At 43.4% G+C, this 20352-nt stretch overlaps 1 protein-coding gene across 1 annotated transcript; it reads right to left on the bottom strand.

Annotated features, from left to right (window-relative positions):
- Nucleotides 1-1053: 1053 nt before the first annotated feature.
- Nucleotides 1054-19378, bottom strand: SLC22A13 (solute carrier family 22 member 13). The gene is made up of 10 exons (XM_069960483.1): nucleotides 18974-19378; nucleotides 17563-17666; nucleotides 10875-11029; nucleotides 9457-9625; nucleotides 8136-8256; nucleotides 7880-7974; nucleotides 5694-5908; nucleotides 4625-4733; nucleotides 3664-3873; nucleotides 1054-2256 (listed from the first exon to the last, which is right to left on the bottom strand). Exons 1-10 carry the CDS (start codon nucleotides 19346-19348, stop codon nucleotides 2169-2171), a joined length of 1641 nt encoding a protein of 546 aa, XP_069816584.1. The 5' UTR covers nucleotides 19349-19378; the 3' UTR covers nucleotides 1054-2168.
- Nucleotides 19379-20352: the final 974 nt, after the last annotated feature.

The following is a 20352-nucleotide window of genomic DNA, read 5'->3' as shown; positions in this document are numbered from 1 at the left end:
AAAATTAAAATAAAATTGTGTCCTATGGAATTCCAGTCGGAGTGTATACACGGCTGGGATTCCATGTGACCCCATAGAAAACTGACATGTCAGTTTTGTGCAGCCACTACTCATTAAATAGCAGCCGCCCAAAACTGACACTGACTGACTTTACATTGTCTGCCATGGTGATTTGGAATGCGGGCACATTCAAATGTGCCGTTCCGGCCAGCGTAAACTTCACTGACAGCAGCCTTTCAGTGACATGGCCGTGTCACAGAACGGCCACTGTCATACCGTGTATGAACCTGGCCTAAATCTGCACAAGACGTAACTGCATGTGGAGTTTTGCACCAATCCAACATTTCTATCTTGGTGTTTTTTGTTTTTTTTGTCAAAGAGAAAAAATCTAAAGAAAAAACCTAGCTAAAAATTCTATAGTATCTGGGCAAAATTTAGAGGAATTATACAGTTTATACTCTGGTAAGTTCACAAAGCAACAGCTCCGTCATATGGGAAAACTTACCTTCTTGTAATAAAAGGTTTATGCAGTCTATCCCATCTCCTCTTATTTACAGCCTCTGTTTCCACTTGTGTCCACCTACCCCATTTGACTGACATCTACTATGAAGAGGACATGGCTGGACTTACCAGTGCTTTGACAACTGCAAACAGATGTATATGATCTTAAATTAAGAATAATTAGATTGGCCGATAGGAGAAGCAAGCGAGAGGGCCATAGAAGATAGTTGCGGTCTTCTGCCACCACTCCTATTACACGAAGCGACAGCCAGCAGACCGTCATTATCGTGATTTTGGTTCATGTTTGAAAACGATCAGCTGACATGTGCATGTCGTTGCCTTTCAACATGAGCTACTACACAAAGCGATTATCGGCCAAAGCTGCAGATAATCACTTTGTGTAATAGTACCCTAAAACATTTGTATTATTTGGGGTACATAGCTCCAAGGCAATCCTACATGTCTCCAAGGTAACAGACTACAAACAAACCCTTTGTAGTCTGATCCTGCCATCATACCTTCATTACTAGCATTGACACTGATACAGGTGAGTGATATTTATTAATTTATTAAACTTGATAAACCACTGCTGTACTTTGAACAAATACAAACATTATTCATCTACAGGTTTTATTGAACACTGTCTATTAACCAGTCTATGTTCTTCTTATTTCAGAAAAAACTCAGCGCACCATTAGGCTATGTTCACACTACGTAAAAGTACGGCCGTTGTTGCCATTGGCAACAACAGCCGTACTTTGTATGGGTGAACAATGCCTATTGTTCTATGGGATCCCGGCCGAAGCTTATACACATTGCATGCACTCCGGCCGGGATCCTGCGCAGGACCGCAAATAACTGACATGTCAGTTTTCTGCGGCCGCAATTCAGTGAATTGCAGCCGTAGGAAACCCTGTCAGCTCACACAGTGAAGCGAGCGGCTCCGGCCACTTGGTTCATTGTGTGCTGTGGGAGGTTCTGATGCGGGCACGCGCTGATGCGCCCGCATCAGAACCCTGCAGGCGAAAGATCATCCGGCCAGTACTTAAGTACCAGCCGGGATGATCCGGGCAGAGACCGGCCGTTCCGTGACCCAGCCGAGTAACGGAACGGCCAGTCTCTATACGTAGTGTGAACATAGCCTTAACTTCAATATTACTGATCTCCTGTGTACTTGGAAACGGTGTAAACTGTTCCATCAACCTCACTGGACTTTATAAATAAATCCATATAGAATATAACATTGCTGGAGGAAATCCCTTCCTTAAAGGGAACCTGCAGCGACATAACATAGCGACAGACATGCTGATTCCAGCTGTTAGTCTCTTATGGCAAAGTGTACAGTAGTTTTAAAGCATTTACATGCCCGGTATTGCAAGATAGGAGACACCAGTATTCATGAAGGGCACAGCCCCTGCCCACCTAATGACTGACAGGTTTCTCCTTATAACCGTGCATAGGGAATACTTCCACTCTCTATTGGGTGGGCAGGGCCAGCAGAACCTCATGAATATTAGTGACTCTTCTCCTACAATATCGGGCTTGTACTATATACTTCAGCATGCAAGTTTTTTAAAACTACAGTACACTTCACCATAGGGACAGCATAACAGACCTGCCATGTTCTCCTTATGTAAACCCGCCCAAACATTGTCTATGAAATATCCTTATAAGCGTGTTCTTTTTTGCTGTGAAGGATCTGCTTCCTTCACTTGACTTTCATATATCAGCTGTTCTTTTGGAAGCTCCTGAGATCTGAAAAATAAAATGGAACGTCTCAGACCTTTACAGTATAAAAATAAAGCATTTCATTCTGCCCTCCTAAATTCTCCAACATGTTCAAGGGCCATATTACACGGAGTGATGATCTGCTGATTTGGGCAGATATCCCTTTGTGTAATAAAAATGATCACCCAAAGAAACGATCATCAGCACATTGTTGTCTTTTAGCATATTTAGAAATCATCGTCTGCCACTCGTGCATTGCTACGTGTAATAGTGATGTAAAGCCGACGGCTGATGACAGGGTAATGTAAAATAATAAACATTATACTTACCTGTCCATGCTACCCGCTGCCCTCCTGCCTGTGCCGAGCATTCCCTGTTGAAAGCTGAGGCTTCCAAAGCTGTCTGTGAAGTGGCAGGCTGCTCAGCCAATCATGGACTGAGGCACTGTCCCGTCTCAGCCAGTGATTGGCTGAGCAGTCTGTCACTTCAGAGACAGCTTCAGAGATGCCAGAGATGGCTGTGATGAGCAGGGAATGTGCGGAACATGCAGGAGGACATGGGGGGAACCTGGAGGGGTAAGTATAATGCTTATTATTCAACAATACACTTTTATCAGCAAGAGCTGCACAGACATCGCTGCACAATCATTGAGCCATGTAATAGACTCAGTAAGCAAGTGCCGATCTAGCAGATCTCTGTAGTGAGAATTAGGGTATGTGCACACAACAGAATCCCGGCATATCATCCGCTGCGGATTCTGCAGCTCTCGAACGTACACATCTCTGCTGGTCTTATAGGTTTTATTCTATGGTTTGGAAGAATCCGCCGCCCGAAGAATGAACCCGCTCATTCTGGCAAACCATAGAATGAAGCCTATGGGACCAGCGGAGATGCGCGCGTCCACCAGTATCCGTGAGCGGGGGCGAGCTGCGAAATCCACAGCAGGTGATACGTTAGGATTCCATAGTGTATACATACCCTTAATGTGTACTGGTCATGGCGGTCGCTGCCAGATCAGCAGTGAATTTCACTCTTCGTCTGGAAGTTCTGGTATCCATGACTACGAACACGCTGAGACCATAATGCGTGCAACCCCCATTGGATCAGAATAGAGGTCACCCGCATTATGGTCTCTGCATGTTCATAGCCGTGGATAACAGAACTTTCAGGTGAAGAGTAAGATTCACCTTCATGACAGGTACACTTAAAGTTAGAACATAGCAGTCTATAATACTAAAGACTGGGGTGTGAGTGCTTCTTACTTTTTGTGGACTACTAATTGTGTCATTGTTTTTATTGTCTTTATTATAATTTCTTCACCTAAAATCTCATCTTAATCTTTATGTATAGAATATATAGAGTGACCTAGCACCTATTCTTGTAATAAATCTTGTTATAACCAGTGGAACATTTCTATGTTAGAAGTAGATGTACCTAGGAATGCCATTGGCCTCATGAGCATGGTCTTGGAGGTCCCTGTTTCGTGTCTCCGGTAGCAGAAAGCAGAGCAGGCCTCCGATGACGGGTCCACTGCCATATATGCCCATTGGTATAGCCGGGTGATACTTATTCAGAAGGGTAATAAGTGGAGCGATTATACCAGCTACTCTGGCTGTCATAGAGCAAATTCCCACACCGTTCTGCCTGAAAGCATATAATATCCTATCATCACATTATAATAACATTGTCTAGTTTCTCTAATAGCAAAAAAGTATATGAAATATAGAAAAAAGCTATGTAAGCCAGTCAAAAAAACTATTTCAATGGTAAGAACATGATGTAAGGTTATAAAATACACAAAATTTAAGCTTCTTTTTGTCCTCACACAATGATTTACATCCTGTATGAGGCCATATTCCCAGTAAGAGACCGGCCGGTGTCAGAGAAGATCATCTCGGCCGGTAATGCAGTACCGGCCAGATGATCTTCACTGCCGATGGATTGCGCCCGCTTCCAAATTCCTCGCCACACGCTCCATTGTGTGAACTGACTGGTTTTCTAAAGGTCGCTATTCACTGAATAGCGGCCGCAGAAAACTGACATGTCAGTTTCTTGCAGCGCCTCTACTATGTGCATACACTCCGGCCGGGATTCCTTAGAAGGCAGCACTACGTAAGTTCCGTAGTAATCACGGCCGTTGTTACTAAGGCCGTGATTACTATGGAACTTACATGGTGTGAACATAGCCTGAATGTGCATGAAAAGAAGACAGAAAACCTATAATGTGGTTGTATGTGGTATTACAATTCATCTATAGAACTGAGCTGAAAACCTGCACCCAAACTGAGGACAAGAGTGACGCTGTTTCTGAAAGAGAGCGGCCATGTTTGACAGGATAGGTAGCAAAGGAAAAAAGAAAAATCATATACAGTATGTCCCTCTGTGAAGCACTCACCTGATGACTGTGGGAAATAACTCTGCAGCATAAATATAACAAATGGAGAAGGAAGCTGCAATGGCAAATTTTCCAATAACCGCAAGCACAGTGATGACAACAGGTAATGCTTGAAAGGGAAAAGAAGTCATTCATTACTTTAAGCCATGAAGGTCAGTCAGTCCAGAAAATTGCAAGAACTTTGAAGATAACCTTAAGTGTTGTCATGAAAAGCATTAAATGTTATGATGATGGAAACTCCTTTAAAGCGACTCCCTCCCCCCCCCCCCCAAAACCACTTGTACCTTCGGATAGCTGCTTTTAATCCAAGATCTGTCCTGGGGTTCGTTCGGCAGGTGATGCAGTTATTGTCCTAAGAAAATACTGTTAAACTTGAAGCCCTGTGCCAAACGGGAGTATTTGTGCCCTAACTTTGCACCACCCCTCCGTCCCTCCTCCCTGCCCTCTTCATCATTAGGAATGCTCCAGGCAGATTGCCTCCTGTTCTCCACCTGTGTCAGCCCGGCACATGGGCTGGATCGTTAAGGCACCTGTGTAATGTTCAACATGGAAAAAAATGTTTCAGTGGCATTCCTAATGATGAGGAGGGTGGGGAGGAGGGACAGAGGGGTGGTGCAAATTTTTGGCACGGGCTTCAAGTTTAAAAGTATTTTTTTAGGAAAATAACTGCATCACCTGCCTAGCGGACCACAGGGCAGATCTTGGATTAAAAGCAGCTATCTGAAGGTACAAGTGGTTTGGGGGGGTCAGATTGTGGGTACAGAGTCACTTTAAGACTATTGGAATAACCATTCCAAGTGACTAAGCTGCAAAGCTGCCATCTAAGAGGCTACTCTGAAGAATCTAAATTAATTCCTTCATAATTTGAATGTTTTCATAATATGAATCTACAATGTGTGGAGAAAAAAAAGCCACATAAAAAGATGTCTCCAAACTTTTGAGAAGTACTACAAATCTATTCCATAAAAGTTTGCAGGAAATGAATTTAATATAAAAATCTTGAACGTCACAAAAATAAGTCTCATTTTGCAATGTAATGTAATATAAAATACAATGTATAATGTCTTACTTTTAGGTATGGCAGTAATGATGAGACAAACAGTTCCTCCCAGTAAAAGACAGAGTGTCTGACTTAGCCTCCGTCCAATGATTTGCACTATGAACATGGATCCAAGACGTGCTGGAATTTCTACAGCCCCAAATATAAGCTGTGTGAGATATATGTCCAGACCAAAGGTACCAATGTTTAGACTAAGACCATAATACACCAGACTGTTCACAAACCTGCAAGCAGATCACAATAATGATACTCAATGTGAATAGAAAATGAAACAGTTACATATATATAGAGTGGAAAAACTAGTACACCCAGCTACCTATATATACTATATACACTTGTCAATGAATCCATTATACTGTACTATAAAATACTAAAATATTAACAAAGCAGTCTGTGTGTGAAATATGCAGTCTTTAAATTAAATTTTATATATATATATATATATATATATATACATATATATATATGTATATATATATACATATATATATATACACATTACATTATATATATATATATATATATATATATATATATATATATATATTAACACATATTGGGCAGAATTTATTAAAGGGAAACTATCGGCAAGTTGGAAGCATCTGACCTGCTCATATGTCCCTATAGCACATGGGGCGCTGAGGGTGAAGGTAATTTTCTTACCTTGATCCTCAGCACTGTTTTGGGGAACTTTGTAAGTTATTAAATAGGTAAATGAGCCAGTTTGGTGCACTGGGGGCAGGACTGCACCAATCCAGACCGTCCGTCAGAGTGGTGCTCTGTAGTGATGTCACTTCGGCACTCATCACTGCAGAGGATTACATTACATTAGGAAAGGCAGGCCAGCCAGTGTGTGCTGATGGTGGTAGTCCTACCCCCAGTGTGCCAAACAGCCTCATTTACATATCTAGTAAATTACAAAGTTCCCAAAAATGGTACTGAGGATGAAGGTAGGACAATAACGTTCATGCTCAGCGGGACTATATAGGGGCAAAGCAGGTTAGAGGCTTCCTTTAAACTATTACACCTGATTTTGGCATCTTAAAGTTTTTGCCTTTTTCATGCTAGCTGGGCTTAGTGTAAGGGGTATGGCTTCTGGCACCCTAATGGTAAGCTTTTGGTGGTATTCTACTAGTTAAAACCACTAACTTAGGTGACAAAGAACAACCTGGTCTGTTATCTTAACTGCTAAATAATTACATATGCAACGTGTATTGATGATTGACCAGAGGCGGCAATTCTTAACTTCTTCACATTGAAGAAGCCGTCTACCAAAGCACAGTGTTAGACAATGTGTTATCCATCAATAAGAACACCGAGTTAATGACGCAAAGAGGCATCAAGAGGTCAGTGAAGATGTCCAGGAATCGGTGACACATGGCACTTTATATCTAACAATCCTTTACATTCCTGTTAAAGAGGCATGTTCTCTATTGCCACCAATTTCTGCAAAATGTAAAAATAAAATAACATAGGTTTGGTTACAATTGTGCCATTTTTGCGTCTACAGCTGCTATGCAGGCCTGTGTGTCTCCATGTTACAGATAGAAATGAGCAAACTTACATTAAGTTCGGGTTTACATGAACCCGAACTCTCTGCATTTGTTTCCCCCAGCCTGGAGAAGATCGATGCAGCCGCAAATCAAATGCCGAGAGTTCAGGTTCGCGTGAACCCTAACTAACTGCTCATCTCTAGTTACAGACCAAAAAAAATAACTATGTTATGTGATCCTACAGTCATACTCTGTTTCACTGATTCCTTACATCTTGCTAACCTACCAGCAAGAAGTAGAAGACAGATAAAAGGGAGAGTCACTGCAGGAACAGACTACGCAGGTTTATTTGTAGTCTGTAACCATGGAGACATAGAGCTTCACAAAGGAACTGTAGACACAAAATGGAAGTAGTCACGCCTTTCTTTCTAAATTTGTATTGGAAATACTCAAGATTGGGACAAGACATTTGTACATCCTCTTCAGCACAGGAGTTAAAACTGGAGATGAGGTAACCTCAAGCATGCCAAACCCGAACACTAAGTATTTGATTCGTGGTGGCTGAAGCCTATGGCCTATGGCTGTATCTATATTTTTGCAGGCAGCCTTAAGGCTGCATCCAAATTCTTTGGATTCATCCAAAGTGTCCGGCTTCAGTTTGTTTGCTCACCTTTAGTGACCATATTCAGGCCTAGAACTTACCATACAAAACTCATAACAAGCGTCACTTTCCTTAAATTAGGAAGCCTGAACAGATCGACCATCGTTCCTGATTTAGTCTGCTTCTCTTCTTGTAACTAAATAGGAAATATTAGGATTAGAATTTAAAAATTTTCCATAGTAATGGTCGTCCTCACTTTTCTAAAAATCAAGTTTGCGGTGGATCTCCGCTAAGGTTTACTTTTACTCAGTAACACTGACTCCTCTAACGGAATATTATACCTACGTCTTATTTTACCTGTATTAGTATTTCCTCTGGTATATTCCGTCTATTAATAGATGCTGCCTTTTGAAGAAGATTTTTTGCTTTCTCACTTTTTCCTTTAGTTAGAAGCCATCTTGGTGATTCTGGAAGAACCCTATGGGAAAACAGTGTTACATTACACCTATGGATATGATAACAGTATGTTTAAAGCAGATCTTCACTTATTGCTATATACTGTAGTTATAGGAGTATAGGCAATTTGTCTATGAAACAGAAGATGACTGGAATTAAGGAGTAATATTAGAGGCTTGACACAATAATGTGGAGACTTGCTCTTTAAAGAGGTTATCCATAGAGATGAGCGAACCGGGTTCGGGTTCGAGTCGATCCGAATCCGAACCCGAACGTTCGGCATTTGATTAACTGGGGCTGCTGAACTTGGATAAAGCTCAAAGGTTGTCTGGAAAACATGGATACAGCCAATGACTATATCCATGATTTCCACATAGCCTTAGGGCTTTATCAAAGTTCAGCAGCCACCACTAATCAAATGCCGAAAGTTCGGGTTCGGATCGACTCGAGCATGCTCCAGGTTCACTCATCTCTAGGTATCCAGTGCTACAAAAACATGGCCACTTTTCCCCCTCTCTTGTCTCCAGATTGGGTGGGGTTTCAAACTCAGTTCCATTAAAGTAAATGGAACTTAATTGCAAACCGCACCTGAACTGGAGACCTGAGAGGGGGAAAAGGGGCCATGTTTTTTACATGAAAAACACCCATCTTTTGATAATGACGGACAGGTTCAACAAAGTTCTCTGAACCCGAACGCAGCTTAGCAAGTCCAATTAACACTAGTAATGACATATGTTTATGACATATACACTTTATACTACTGGGCTATATTAAATGAACTGTCCCTTTAAAAAAAAACTTTTGAAATATCATGCTGAAACCACAGTCAATTGTTAGAATGATCCAGAAGAATTGCACACTAAGTATGTCCTCTGCTAGCTCTGTGCCATGTAACCAAGAGAGACTCCCAATACAAGTCTATGGGACCTTCTTGGTCATGTGCACAGGGAAAGTGCTCAGCCACATGCGTCATGCCCTGCTAGCTCTAGCAATTGGTTGGGGTCTGAAGACCGCTGCAACCAATCAAAAACTAATAGCAAAACTAATTGTTTTGTCCCCTGAAGCAGCCAATCACTACTCAGCTTTCATATCCTAACATGATCTGGTTTTGCTATTAGCCATTTTTGGATTATCTGCCCCATCATCTCTTCCTGATCACAGGTGCAATAATCAGAAATTTTTAAATATTACTCTTACATCATTTAGCGTTGTCCTTCCTTACCAAATATAGAAGAACAATAAGCCTGTGGGCACGGAACAAGCAATCTGTAGCAATCTCCAATTCCTAATGCCATAACTAACGCCGGCCAGAGCCATCTGTCCAACGCCAAAGCAGACATGGCCGGTGATGGTGGCGTATGCACGATGAGACGATCCCACCCACTCAGCAACTGGAAAAGACAAGTTTTATTATGTTTCTTTAAATACGTCTCCCATCCCATGGAAATATTGTGTAATATAGCATTGACAGCAGTTAGAAGGGTGACGCCTTGGCTCAGTAGGGTTAGAACAGGGATGAGGAACCTTCGGCCCTCCAGCTATTGCAAAACTACAATTTCCATCATGCCTGGACAGCCGAAGCTTTAGCTTCGGCTGTCCAGGCATGATGGGAATTGTATTTTTGCAACAGCTGGAGGGCAGAAGGTTCCCCATCCCTGGGTTAGAACAACCGAATTAATATCTGCATAGAGTTCTTATGTTCTCATACACAAAGTTCTGACATGGTTAAAGGGTTAATCCCATCTCAAGAAGAAATCCCCCATCTACATAACAGGGGATGATAAGCTGATGGGTGGTGGTCCGACCACACGAATGGGGGGGTGTTGTCCCTTAAAAGGAATGGGGTTCACCACACATCCAGTAATCCATCTATTCTCCATATCATCCTCAGCAATGCTCAGAAGCTCCATAGAAAATGAATGGAGTGCTGGCTGTGTGTTCCCTATTGGAGATTCATGGTGCATCCCCGATGTCAACTCCTCATTGATCAGCTTGTACACCCCCTATCAATTTGAGGGGTTGTCTCATGAAGACAACTTCTATTGTGATTGAAGAAACCCCCAGTGACCAATAGAGTCCTACAGGACAGTGATAGTCAATAGAGATGAGCAAACCTGGAGCATGCTCGAGTCGATCCGAACCCGAACTTTCGGCATTTGATTAGCTGGGGCTGCTGAAGTTGGATAAAGCCCTAAGGCTATGTGGAAATCATGGATATAGTCATTGGCTGTATCCATGTTTTCCAGACAACCTTAGAGCTTTATCCAACTTCAGCAGCCACCGCTAATCAAATACCGATTGTTCAGGTTCGGATCGACTCGAACCCAAACCTGGTTCACTCATCTTTTATAGTCAATCTTCCAGTCATTCAGTTCAATGGCTGTGCACGTACTAAATAGGTGGACCAGGTACGTTCTTTGTTACTGGCTCCCCATTCTAGTAGAGAGGGATACTGGGGACGTCCCTCTTTGACATTATGGAAGTGTGTCACAAAGAAGTGATATTAGTGAATACATTCAAGAGTTGTTCTGACACTGACAACAGGAAAGTAATACAATTAGGAAAAGAAATCAGAAGACTCTTTAAATTGTAATCTTGATTAGTTAAAAAACTAATAATAATAAAAAAAAAAATAATTACCTAATACCAGGTTATTTATCAGGACCCCTGACATAGCGATCCCCACAACACATCTCAGTGCTGTATAGACGTAAAAATCTGTAACAAACGCGGCTCCGACGCCAAACGAGAACATCAATAACATTGAGATTAATATGACAGGACGCCTCCCGATCCTGTGAAACATAGGAATAGATATCAATAAAATGTTAATTATGTCTCTTTATACAATGCAGAATGGTGCATCATATTTTACCATAAATATTTTTGGCTGTGTTCATCTGAACCCGAGTGTGTGGCATTTAATTACCGCTGCCTGGAAAACATAAGCTGTATCTATGTTTTCTAGGACTCCCTAGCCCCTTAAGGACAGAGCCTGAAATGGCCTTAAAGGGGTTGTCCGGCGATAAAAAATTATGCACAGAATGACACACATTACAAAGTTATACAACTTTGTAATGTATGTTATGTCTGTGAATGGCCCCCTTCCCCGTGTTTCCCCCCACCCACGCTAGACCCGGAAGTGTGGTGCATTATACTCACCGCATCTCGTGTCGTCCACGGTCTCCGATCGTCAGCAGTGACGTCTTCTTCGGGAGGCCGGGGGATCTTCCCGAGTGCCGGCCACCCTCTGCAGCGTCATCCGAAGCTCAGCCGCGATTGGCTGAGCATAACTGTGCTCAGCCAATCGCGGCTGAGCGGCTGATGACGCGGCCACGTCATCAGCTGTTCAGCCGCGATTGGCTGAGCACAGTTATGCTCAGCCAATCGCGGCTGAGCTTCGGATGACGCTGCAGAGGGCGGCCGGCACTCGGGAAGATCCGCTGGCCTCCCGAAGAAGACGTCACTGCTGAGGATCGGAGACCGTGGTCGGCACGTGACAGGTAATGTATAGCGCACCACACTTCCCGGTACACGGGTGGGGGTGGTGGGACACGGGGAAGGGGGCTATTCACAGACATAACAACCCCTTTAAGGACAGAGACAAATTTTATGAATATGACCTGTGTCACTTTAGTCATTAATAACTTTGGCATGCTTTTACCTATCCGGCTGATTCTGAGATTGTTTTCTCGTGACATATTGTACTTTACATTTCTGGTAAATTGGAGTCGATATTTATAACGAATATTTATGAAAAAAAACAAATAACGTGAAAAATTGTGAAAAAATGCATTTTTCGAACTTTGAAACTTTTTTGCTTATACAGAAAGTGGTTATACCACATAAATTATATATTAAATAGCATTAGCAACATGTCTACTTTATGTTGGCGGCATTTATTAAACGATCTTTCATTTTTTTTAGACAATAGAAAGCTTAATACATAAGCAGGAAATTTCCAAATTTTCAGTAAAATTTCAAAATCAGATATTTTTAGGGACCTGTTCAGATTTAAAGTGTATTTGAGGGGCCTGTATGTTAGAAAGCCCCACAAAGCACCCCACTTCAGAAACTGCACCCCCCAAACTCTGCAAAAGCACATCCAGAAAGTGTTTTAACCCTTTAGGGGGGTCATAGCAATAAAAGCTAAGGGAGGCATTTATTAAGTCCGGCGTTTTTTACGCCGGACTTAAAAATGCCCCCGCAGATCCGGCGGTACGGGGATTTATGTAGAGGCGGACTGCCTGTACATAAATCCTGTGCGCGCCGGTGCGCACCGCCGAAAACCTACGCCAGCTGAGGACTGGAGTAGGTTTTCGGCGTACATTTGGGCGGAACGGATGATAAATCGCGCGGACTCTGAGTCCGCGCCCTCCGTTCCGCCCACTTCCCGCCTACTTTCCGCCCCCTGGCGTACTCGGCGGAAAGTGCCGATTTGCGAATATTTTATTCGCAAATCGGCCATTTGCGTATAAAAAAATACGCAAATCGGCACTTTCCGCCAAAAATCATCCGTTCGCCGGATGATACATGTGGCCCTAAGTGTGTAAGAAATTTGAAAATTTTAATTTTCTGTGCAGAGATTTTATTGCAATCCAATATTTTTCATATTTATAAACTTATTACTAGAGAAATTCACCCCAATATTGATTGCCCCGTTTCTGCAGTTTATAGAAATACCCCATATGTGACCCTATTGCGCTGTTTGACGGAACCACAAGCCTCAGATATAAAGGAACGCCTAGTGCATTTCAATGGCTCCGTTATATTTGGTCATTTCTGACTGTACCACTTCAGGTTGACAGAGGCTCTGGGGTGCCAAAACCTAAAAAACTCCCCTAAAGGGACACCATTTAGAAAACTAGACCCCTCAAGGAATGTAACAAGGGGTGCGGTGAGCATCTGGACCCCACAGGTGCTTCACAGATTTTCAGAACAATGTGGCGTGAAAAAAGAAAAATGTATTTTTTACACTATAACGTTGTTCTAGCCTTCAATTTTTCATTTTCACAATGGGATAAAAGGAAAAAAAAAACACAAAGCGTGTAGCCCAGTTTCTCCCGAGTACGGAAATACCCCACATGTGGAGATAAAGTGCCAAGCGGGCGCAGGACGAGCCTCCAAAGGGAAGGAGCGCCAATTGGCTTTTGGAAGCTGGATTTTACTGGAATGGATTTCAAGGGTCATGTCGCATTTACAGAGCCCTCGTGCTGCCAAAACACTGGAAACCCCCCACAAGTGACCCTATTCTGGAAACTACACCCCTCAAGGAATCTAACAAGGGGTGCAGTGAGCATATGGACCCCACTGGTGACAGGCACAAATGTGGAACAATGTGACGTGAAAGGGAAAATTTTCATTTTTTCACTTTCATGGCACATATGTGGCCGTCATCAAGGGGTCCATATCCTCACTGCACCCCTTGTTAGATTCCTTGAGGGGTGTAGTTTCCAGAATGGGGTCACTTGTGGGGGGTTTACAGTGTTTTGGCAGCATGAGGGCTCTGTAAATGAGACATGGCGTTCATCATCCATTCTGGCCACATCCAGCCTCCAAAATCCAAATGGCGCTCCTTCCCTTCGGAGGCTTGCCCTGCGCCCACATGGCGCTTTATGTCCACATGTGGGGTATTTACGGACTCAGGGGGAATTGCTCTACACATTTTGTATGTTTCTTTCTCATTTAACCTCTTGTGAAAATGAAAAATTTAAGGCTAAACCAACATTATAGTGTAAAAAATGTAATATTTCATTTTCACGCCATATTGTTTCACATTTGTGCCCGTCACCAGTGGGGTCCATATGCTCACTACACCCCTTGTTACATTCCCTGAGGGGTGTAGTTTCCATAATAGGGTCACTTGTGGGGGGGTTCAACTGTCTTGGCAACACAGGGGCCTTTTAAATGCAACATGGCCCCTCGAAATCCATTCCATCCAAATCCAGCCTCCAAAAACCAAATGGCGCTCCTTCCCTTTGGAGGCTTACCCTGCACCCGCATGGCGCTTTATGTCCACATGTGGGGTATTTCCATACTCAAGGGAAATTGCTCTACACATTTAGTGTTTTTTTTATCTTTTAACCCCTTGTGAAAATGAAAAAATCAAGACAAGATCAATGATTTAGTGTAAAAATTAAACATTTTTTACACTAAATGTTGGTCTAGCCTTGATTTTTTCCTTTTCCACAAGGGGTTAAACAAGAAAGTGAACACAAAACGTGTAGGGTAATTTCCCCTGAGTACAAAAATACCCCACATGTGGATATAATGTGCCATATAGGCACAGGGCAAGCCCCTAAAGGGACAAAGCGCCATTTAGAGGCTGGAATGGAGGATAGAGACCATGTCGCAATTAAAAAGCTCCTGTGCTGCCAGGACAGTGGGAACCCCCCACAAGTGACCCCATTCTGGAAACTACACCGCATAAGGAATCTAACGAGGGGTGCAGTGAGCATATGGACCCCACTGGTGACGGGCACATATGTGGAACATGTGCCGTGAAAATAAAAAATACAATATTTTCATTTTCACGGCCCAAATGTGGCCGTCACCAGGGGGCCATATCCCCACTGCTCCCCTCGTTAGATTCCTTATGGGGTGTAGTTTCCAGAATGGGGTCACTTGTGGGGGGTTTCTACTGTCCTGGCCGCACAGAGGCTTTATAATTGCATCATGGCATCCTCTAATGGGAATGGCGGCCATATCTATTTAGCTGGGGAAAAGGGACAATTCTAATTTATTTGGGGGTATTAGGCCAATTATTAGTTTATAAGGTTGAAAATGACAGGTGTCCATCAAATATAACCTGTGTTGATCCAGAGGAAGGCAAAAAACCCTCGTGAGGCAGACGACAGTAGCTTTATCACAGGGGAAAAATTCCTTCCCGACTCCATAATGGCGATCAGAATAATCCCTGGATCAACGTGACCCCTGAAATAGGAATAAGGGACAGAATTTAGAAAATGTAGAACCCCAATGACGTGTGGTGCGCCTTGGAGCGATCCAGTATGCAGAGGCCGGGGTGATCAGGACAGGTGTCACACTGGAAAATGGTGTCCTTCCTGATCCCCCTGTTACGCCACACTCTGCACTTCTTCTAGGGTCTCCCGTTCTCCAGTGTTGGGGACGTCACCTGGAAAATGTTGTCCTGGTGCGATACGGGGTCCCTCATATCCAGAAGCGCTGGGTCCGCTCCATGGCTGGTAAATATTAGGGCTCTATTACTGCTTCTGATATGTTCGGATCGTGCCGCAAGCTACAGTAGCTCAGGCAGCGAGGGACCGGAAGAGGGGGCGCTGGTATAAAAGTTATCCCCGTACAGGTGGTAACCTTTATCCAGCATTGGGAAGATCAGTTCCTGAATGATCTCCCCACTAACTCCGAGGATGGGGGGGCATCTGGGGGCTGGATTTGAGTGTCCCTTCCTTCATACACTCTAAGGGTATGTGCACACTGCGGAATGGCGAAGGATAACCCTTTGTGCATTCCGCAGCTGGCATCCACCGGCGGACTGATGCGGGCGCGCATCTCCGTCCGTGTCATAGACTCCATTCTATGCACGGGCGGATTCTGCCCTCTGTCCAAAGAATGGACGGACAACGGAATCCGCCCATGCATAGAATGGAGTCTATGACACGGGTGGAGACACGCGCCTGCATCAGTCCGCCGGCGGGTGCCAGCTGCGGAATGCACAAAGGGTTATCCTTCGCCATTCCGCAGTGTGCACATACCCTAAATCTGTAAGTGTACCCTGAGGTACTCTCACTGAGTTTGGAGAATTTCACGCCATAACGTCATCTCTTATTGGGACGGTACTGGCGGAAAAGACGTGTCTGGGGGGCAGCGTACGCTACGCTACCCCCAGACACGTCACTGGATGATGAGGATGAGAATGAATGGAGGAAAGAAGGATCACCCCATTCATCCTCACTGGCTGTTTCGGTGTCAGAGGCAATAATAACGTATGCGTCCGACACCGAAAACACCTTGGGGGCCATCTTTATACGGGGATTGGTATATGGGGTATGTAAATGTGTAGTGGTGTAGTGTAAAACTTTATTCCATGTAGTGTGGTGTAGTGTTTTTTACGTGTTTTTTTGACAGTAAGAAAAAATATCACTACGCCAAGAAAGAAGCTGCTGATAAGTGCTGCACATAAGTGTGGCATTTATCAGCAGACGGTGGCGGTAGGATATAGGGGGGAAAAAACGCCCCTACGCCAAAAAGGAGGAGTTGCTGATCAGCGGCGCACTTATGTGCGATGCTGATCAGCACTCAGCGGCGTTAGGGCGCAAAAAAAGAAGAAGAAAAAAATTGGAGAAAAAAAAAAAAATCCTTTTAACCCAAAGCAACTGATCAGTGAATGATATTCACTGGTCAGCCGCTAGGGGGCAGTAGAGCGAAGCTGCCGGAGATTGCCGAGGCCTGCCGAACCCGAGGACCCAAGCGATTACGAAGATTTCCGACGCTGAAAGACCGAACCCAGAAGTGACCCGAAGAAGACGCGAGGACGGCGCGGACCGCAGGTCTTCGCTCCGGACGCCCAGATCAGGTGAGTATGGTACACCTGCACCACACACACCTGTTCTGCACCCTTCAGCTACCTAGCTGAGGGGTGCAGAACCCGACAAAACTGTTTTTTTTACAGTTTGATTGTCATGATGGGCCGGCCGGTACTGGCCGGCCTATCACGGCGATCGTGGGGGTGGCATCGGCGCCATCTTTTCCCAGGACACTAATGGCGATTGGTGCTATCTCGGACAGCACCAATCGCCATTGCTTTCTGGGTCACCGGGTCACCAATGACCCGGAAAGCTGTTTTCAGCTGCTATATGCTGATCTGTATTGATCAGCATATAGCAGCGATCGTCGGCACGGGAGGGGTTAATCACCCCCCGTGCCGACGAGCAGAGATGGCCTGCTATACATTATAGCAGGCCATCTTCCCCGACCGCTGTGTGTGAACACACAGCGATCGGGGAAACATCGGGCGTAAGTATACGCCCGTTTGCATTAAAGCCCACCCTGCCCGATGTCGTTAAGGGGCTAGGGCTGCATCCAACTTCTTCAGCCACCGGTAATCAAATGCAGAGTGTTTGGGTTCGGACTAACCTGAGCATGCTCAAGTTTCACTCATCTCTAATACAGACCTATTGCATACTATAAGCACAATGCAGTAATAAAGGAAATCCATTCCAAGATACCTTTCAAGGGGATTGCCTGGTGATCGAAGTTTTCATCATGGCTTTCAACTTGCAACCCAATGTATCTAGTTTAGAAAATATTGTACCTGTATTAACCCAGAATGCTGCTAACAATTGCTTACCTGTCTCCTAAGGGACCAAAAATAATGGATCCAATAAGGAGCCCCAACATGTAAATGGACTGGGAAATGTCAGTCTGTTCTTTTCTTTGGCAAACCAGGTTAAACTAAATAGCAAAAAAAATAATAATTATTATTACATTCAGCATAAATAACACTAGATGCTGTAAAACGCGTAGATTGTATATTTTACCTATACATAAAGTTATCAGACAGATTACCATGCTGTATATAGTCAGGTTATTTAGTGTTAATATATATGAGAGCTTTGTAAGGACTGATGCAGAAATCTCCGATAGACATTCCCCCTCTGGTATCTAGTTTTATCAAACCTTTGCAAAGTGATGAATAGTGGGAGAATATATACCATACACATTAATGGAAATTTGGCAAAATTTTTAAAAGATATTAGTACAGAGATCCCATACCGATGTCACAGCCTGAGGCTTATACAGATATAAGTGATGTCGCACAGAAAGATCATATCCTGCGAGTAGCAGTATGTAGCAGATGACTCTTAGAAACATTTTCCCTGTTCTATATCAGTCTGTTTGACTGACACACAGGCTTCCTTAAAAAGAGGTTCTTCAGCAGATACGTATTATACAGTGCTGTTAACAAAACGTTAAAAAGGGAGTTAAGCAAAAAAAAAAAAAAAAATTCTTACAAATCAACTGATGCCAGAGATTTGTGCTTCTAATTTCAAGTCTTCCAGTACTTATCAGCTGCTGTATGTCCTGCAGGAAATGCTGTATTATTTCCAGTCTGACACAGTGTTTTCTGCTGCCACCTCTGTCCGTGACAGGAACTGTCCAGAACTGTAGCAAATTTTCTACTGCTTTCCAGACTGGAAAGAATACACCGCTTTCTGTAGGACATACAGCAGCTGATAAGTACTGGAAGATATTTTTCTATAGAAGTAAATTAAAAATCTCTGGCACCAGTTGATTTGAAAAACTTTTTTTTTTCTGAACTACCCCTTTAACCTACAATTAACAGGGAGCAATAATCTCCCAGTTTATTTTCAAAAAGAGGTTCTGCAGCATCTGATGTATATAAATAATAGGAATTACCCTTTTGTTCTATGACCCGTATGATGACTTCCAATACTGTTGCACATACTGCATAGCGACAATAAATAGTACAGCGACAATACAGTTTTATTATTCTGTGTATGAGAAATGATAGCAATAACCCTGTACCTATGTTAATGAATGTCTATAAGGGAGCGTTGGCATTGTCTATTATAATGGCCTGTCATTTATAGCTGTTACTATATCCACAGATTCTAGTAGATTATTATACTATATAGCAGGTTTTGACTAGAGGGAAGCCATCTGCTTTGCCAGTATCTTTGGTTATATTGGCAGAATTCACACTGAACATTTGTTATGATGATGAAATATTTACAGACCTCGGTGACCAGCGTTGACTTCTGCTGTGACGTGTCGTACACCCATCCATCCTGGCAGTCCTCCGTGTCATTTAGTCCATACCTCTCAATAGATTCTATATCCCAATCCACTGGAGTGTACATGCGGCATTGCTCGTAGCTGCCACGTCCATTCCGTGGGATGGTTAAATTCAGCTGGATTTCCTCCGTCAGATTTGGGCTAATCTCCAGGATCCAGTTGGTATTACAATGGTGAGGAACAGAGATTCCCATAAACACCTGTCCAAACATATGGAAGGTATTGAAAAAACTAAGGAAGCACAACATGAAGACCAAACATTTCTGAAAGCGACCAAATTCCCCGACATGTTTTAGGATTTCCCCAAAGTCCGTCATTGTCACCCGCTTTAAGGTTGTGTGAATCCTCTGGTCAGACAGACAGAAATTAATGTTTAATCCTTGTCACCTCCTTTAAGCCAAAGTTTTACAGTGAGCCATAGGTTCACATTCAGACAACACATGGTTATTTAGAAGAACTTTGCCAGGAATTACTCAGAACACGTTTGTGGTTTATTACCGTCATTTTATTAGATAGCATTTGATCAGGGACAGGCACCTGTCTATTCGCCAATACTTGCAGATTACAGGTCTCCGTAGCTGGGAGGTCTAAAAAAAAATTCATATATCCCCTCTTTCCTGCACCTATGACTGCATTCACATTGACGGAAATTAATAATTTGCATCCCTGGCATACCAGGTGGTTTTCAGGAAAATTGGTGCCTCTTTCCTGGCGTAAGTCCTGCTCGCTTCTCACCTTATTTATCATGATTTACTTCTGCAAATATGCAAAAAAAAAGAGCCCGTGGAGCCTCATTTAAGAGTCTCAAAACACATTCATATTCATGTTTCCCAGGGAGCAATGCACCTAGGATGTCACTGCATTGAGCGCTTTAACCAGCAGCGGACAGTGTTATCGTTTGGCTGGTCTCCCTGAGATCAGCGATCTGTTTCTCTTACTTTTGCAAATAGGCAGACATCATGGCAGAAATGGCTCCAGAGCATGTCCACATCCTGGGAAAAAGGTATAGTGCAATATATGGACTGCAGGCCCATTGAGCAAGGCATGGTCGACTAGGGACTACACATGCTTCATGTCCTGAACTTATACTTTAATTTTGCGGCACTTCAAAGACCATGTTTAGAAATTGAAGACTCCAATAGGGTATCTGAAAATATAGACAGCTTAAAGCGAATGTAACAGCGGTACAAAACTTTTTATTTTTTTTTTAACATGAATAGACTGGCGCTGGCACAGAGATTAGAATCAATGGATCCGTGTTATAGAGGGGAGGGGGTTTCCTCCCACTGGGATGATAGGATAGTCACCATTTTACATCTTT

This window comes from Dendropsophus ebraccatus, chromosome 2 (genome assembly GCF_027789765.1).
Source record: "Dendropsophus ebraccatus isolate aDenEbr1 chromosome 2, aDenEbr1.pat, whole genome shotgun sequence".
Taxonomy (NCBI): Eukaryota; Metazoa; Chordata; class Amphibia; order Anura; family Hylidae; genus Dendropsophus; species Dendropsophus ebraccatus.
This window is presented reverse-complemented; position numbering and strand designations above follow the sequence as displayed.

What these genes read in the sequence shown, in the direction of transcription:
- SLC22A13 (XM_069960483.1), bottom strand. Translation starts at nt 19,348, where the DNA reads ATGACGGACTTTGGGGAAATCCTAAAACATGTCGGGGAATTTGGTCGC. An exon ending in AGTCAACGCTGGTCACCGAG is followed by an intron (nt 17,667 to 18,973) that starts GTCTGTAAATAT and finishes TTTGCTATTTAG; the next exon opens with TTTAACCTGGTTTGCCAAAG. An exon ending in CTTGTTATGAGTTTTGTATG is followed by an intron (nt 5,909 to 7,879) that starts GTAAGTTCTAGG and finishes ATCTGCTTGCAG; the next exon opens with GTTTGTGAACAGTCTGGTGT.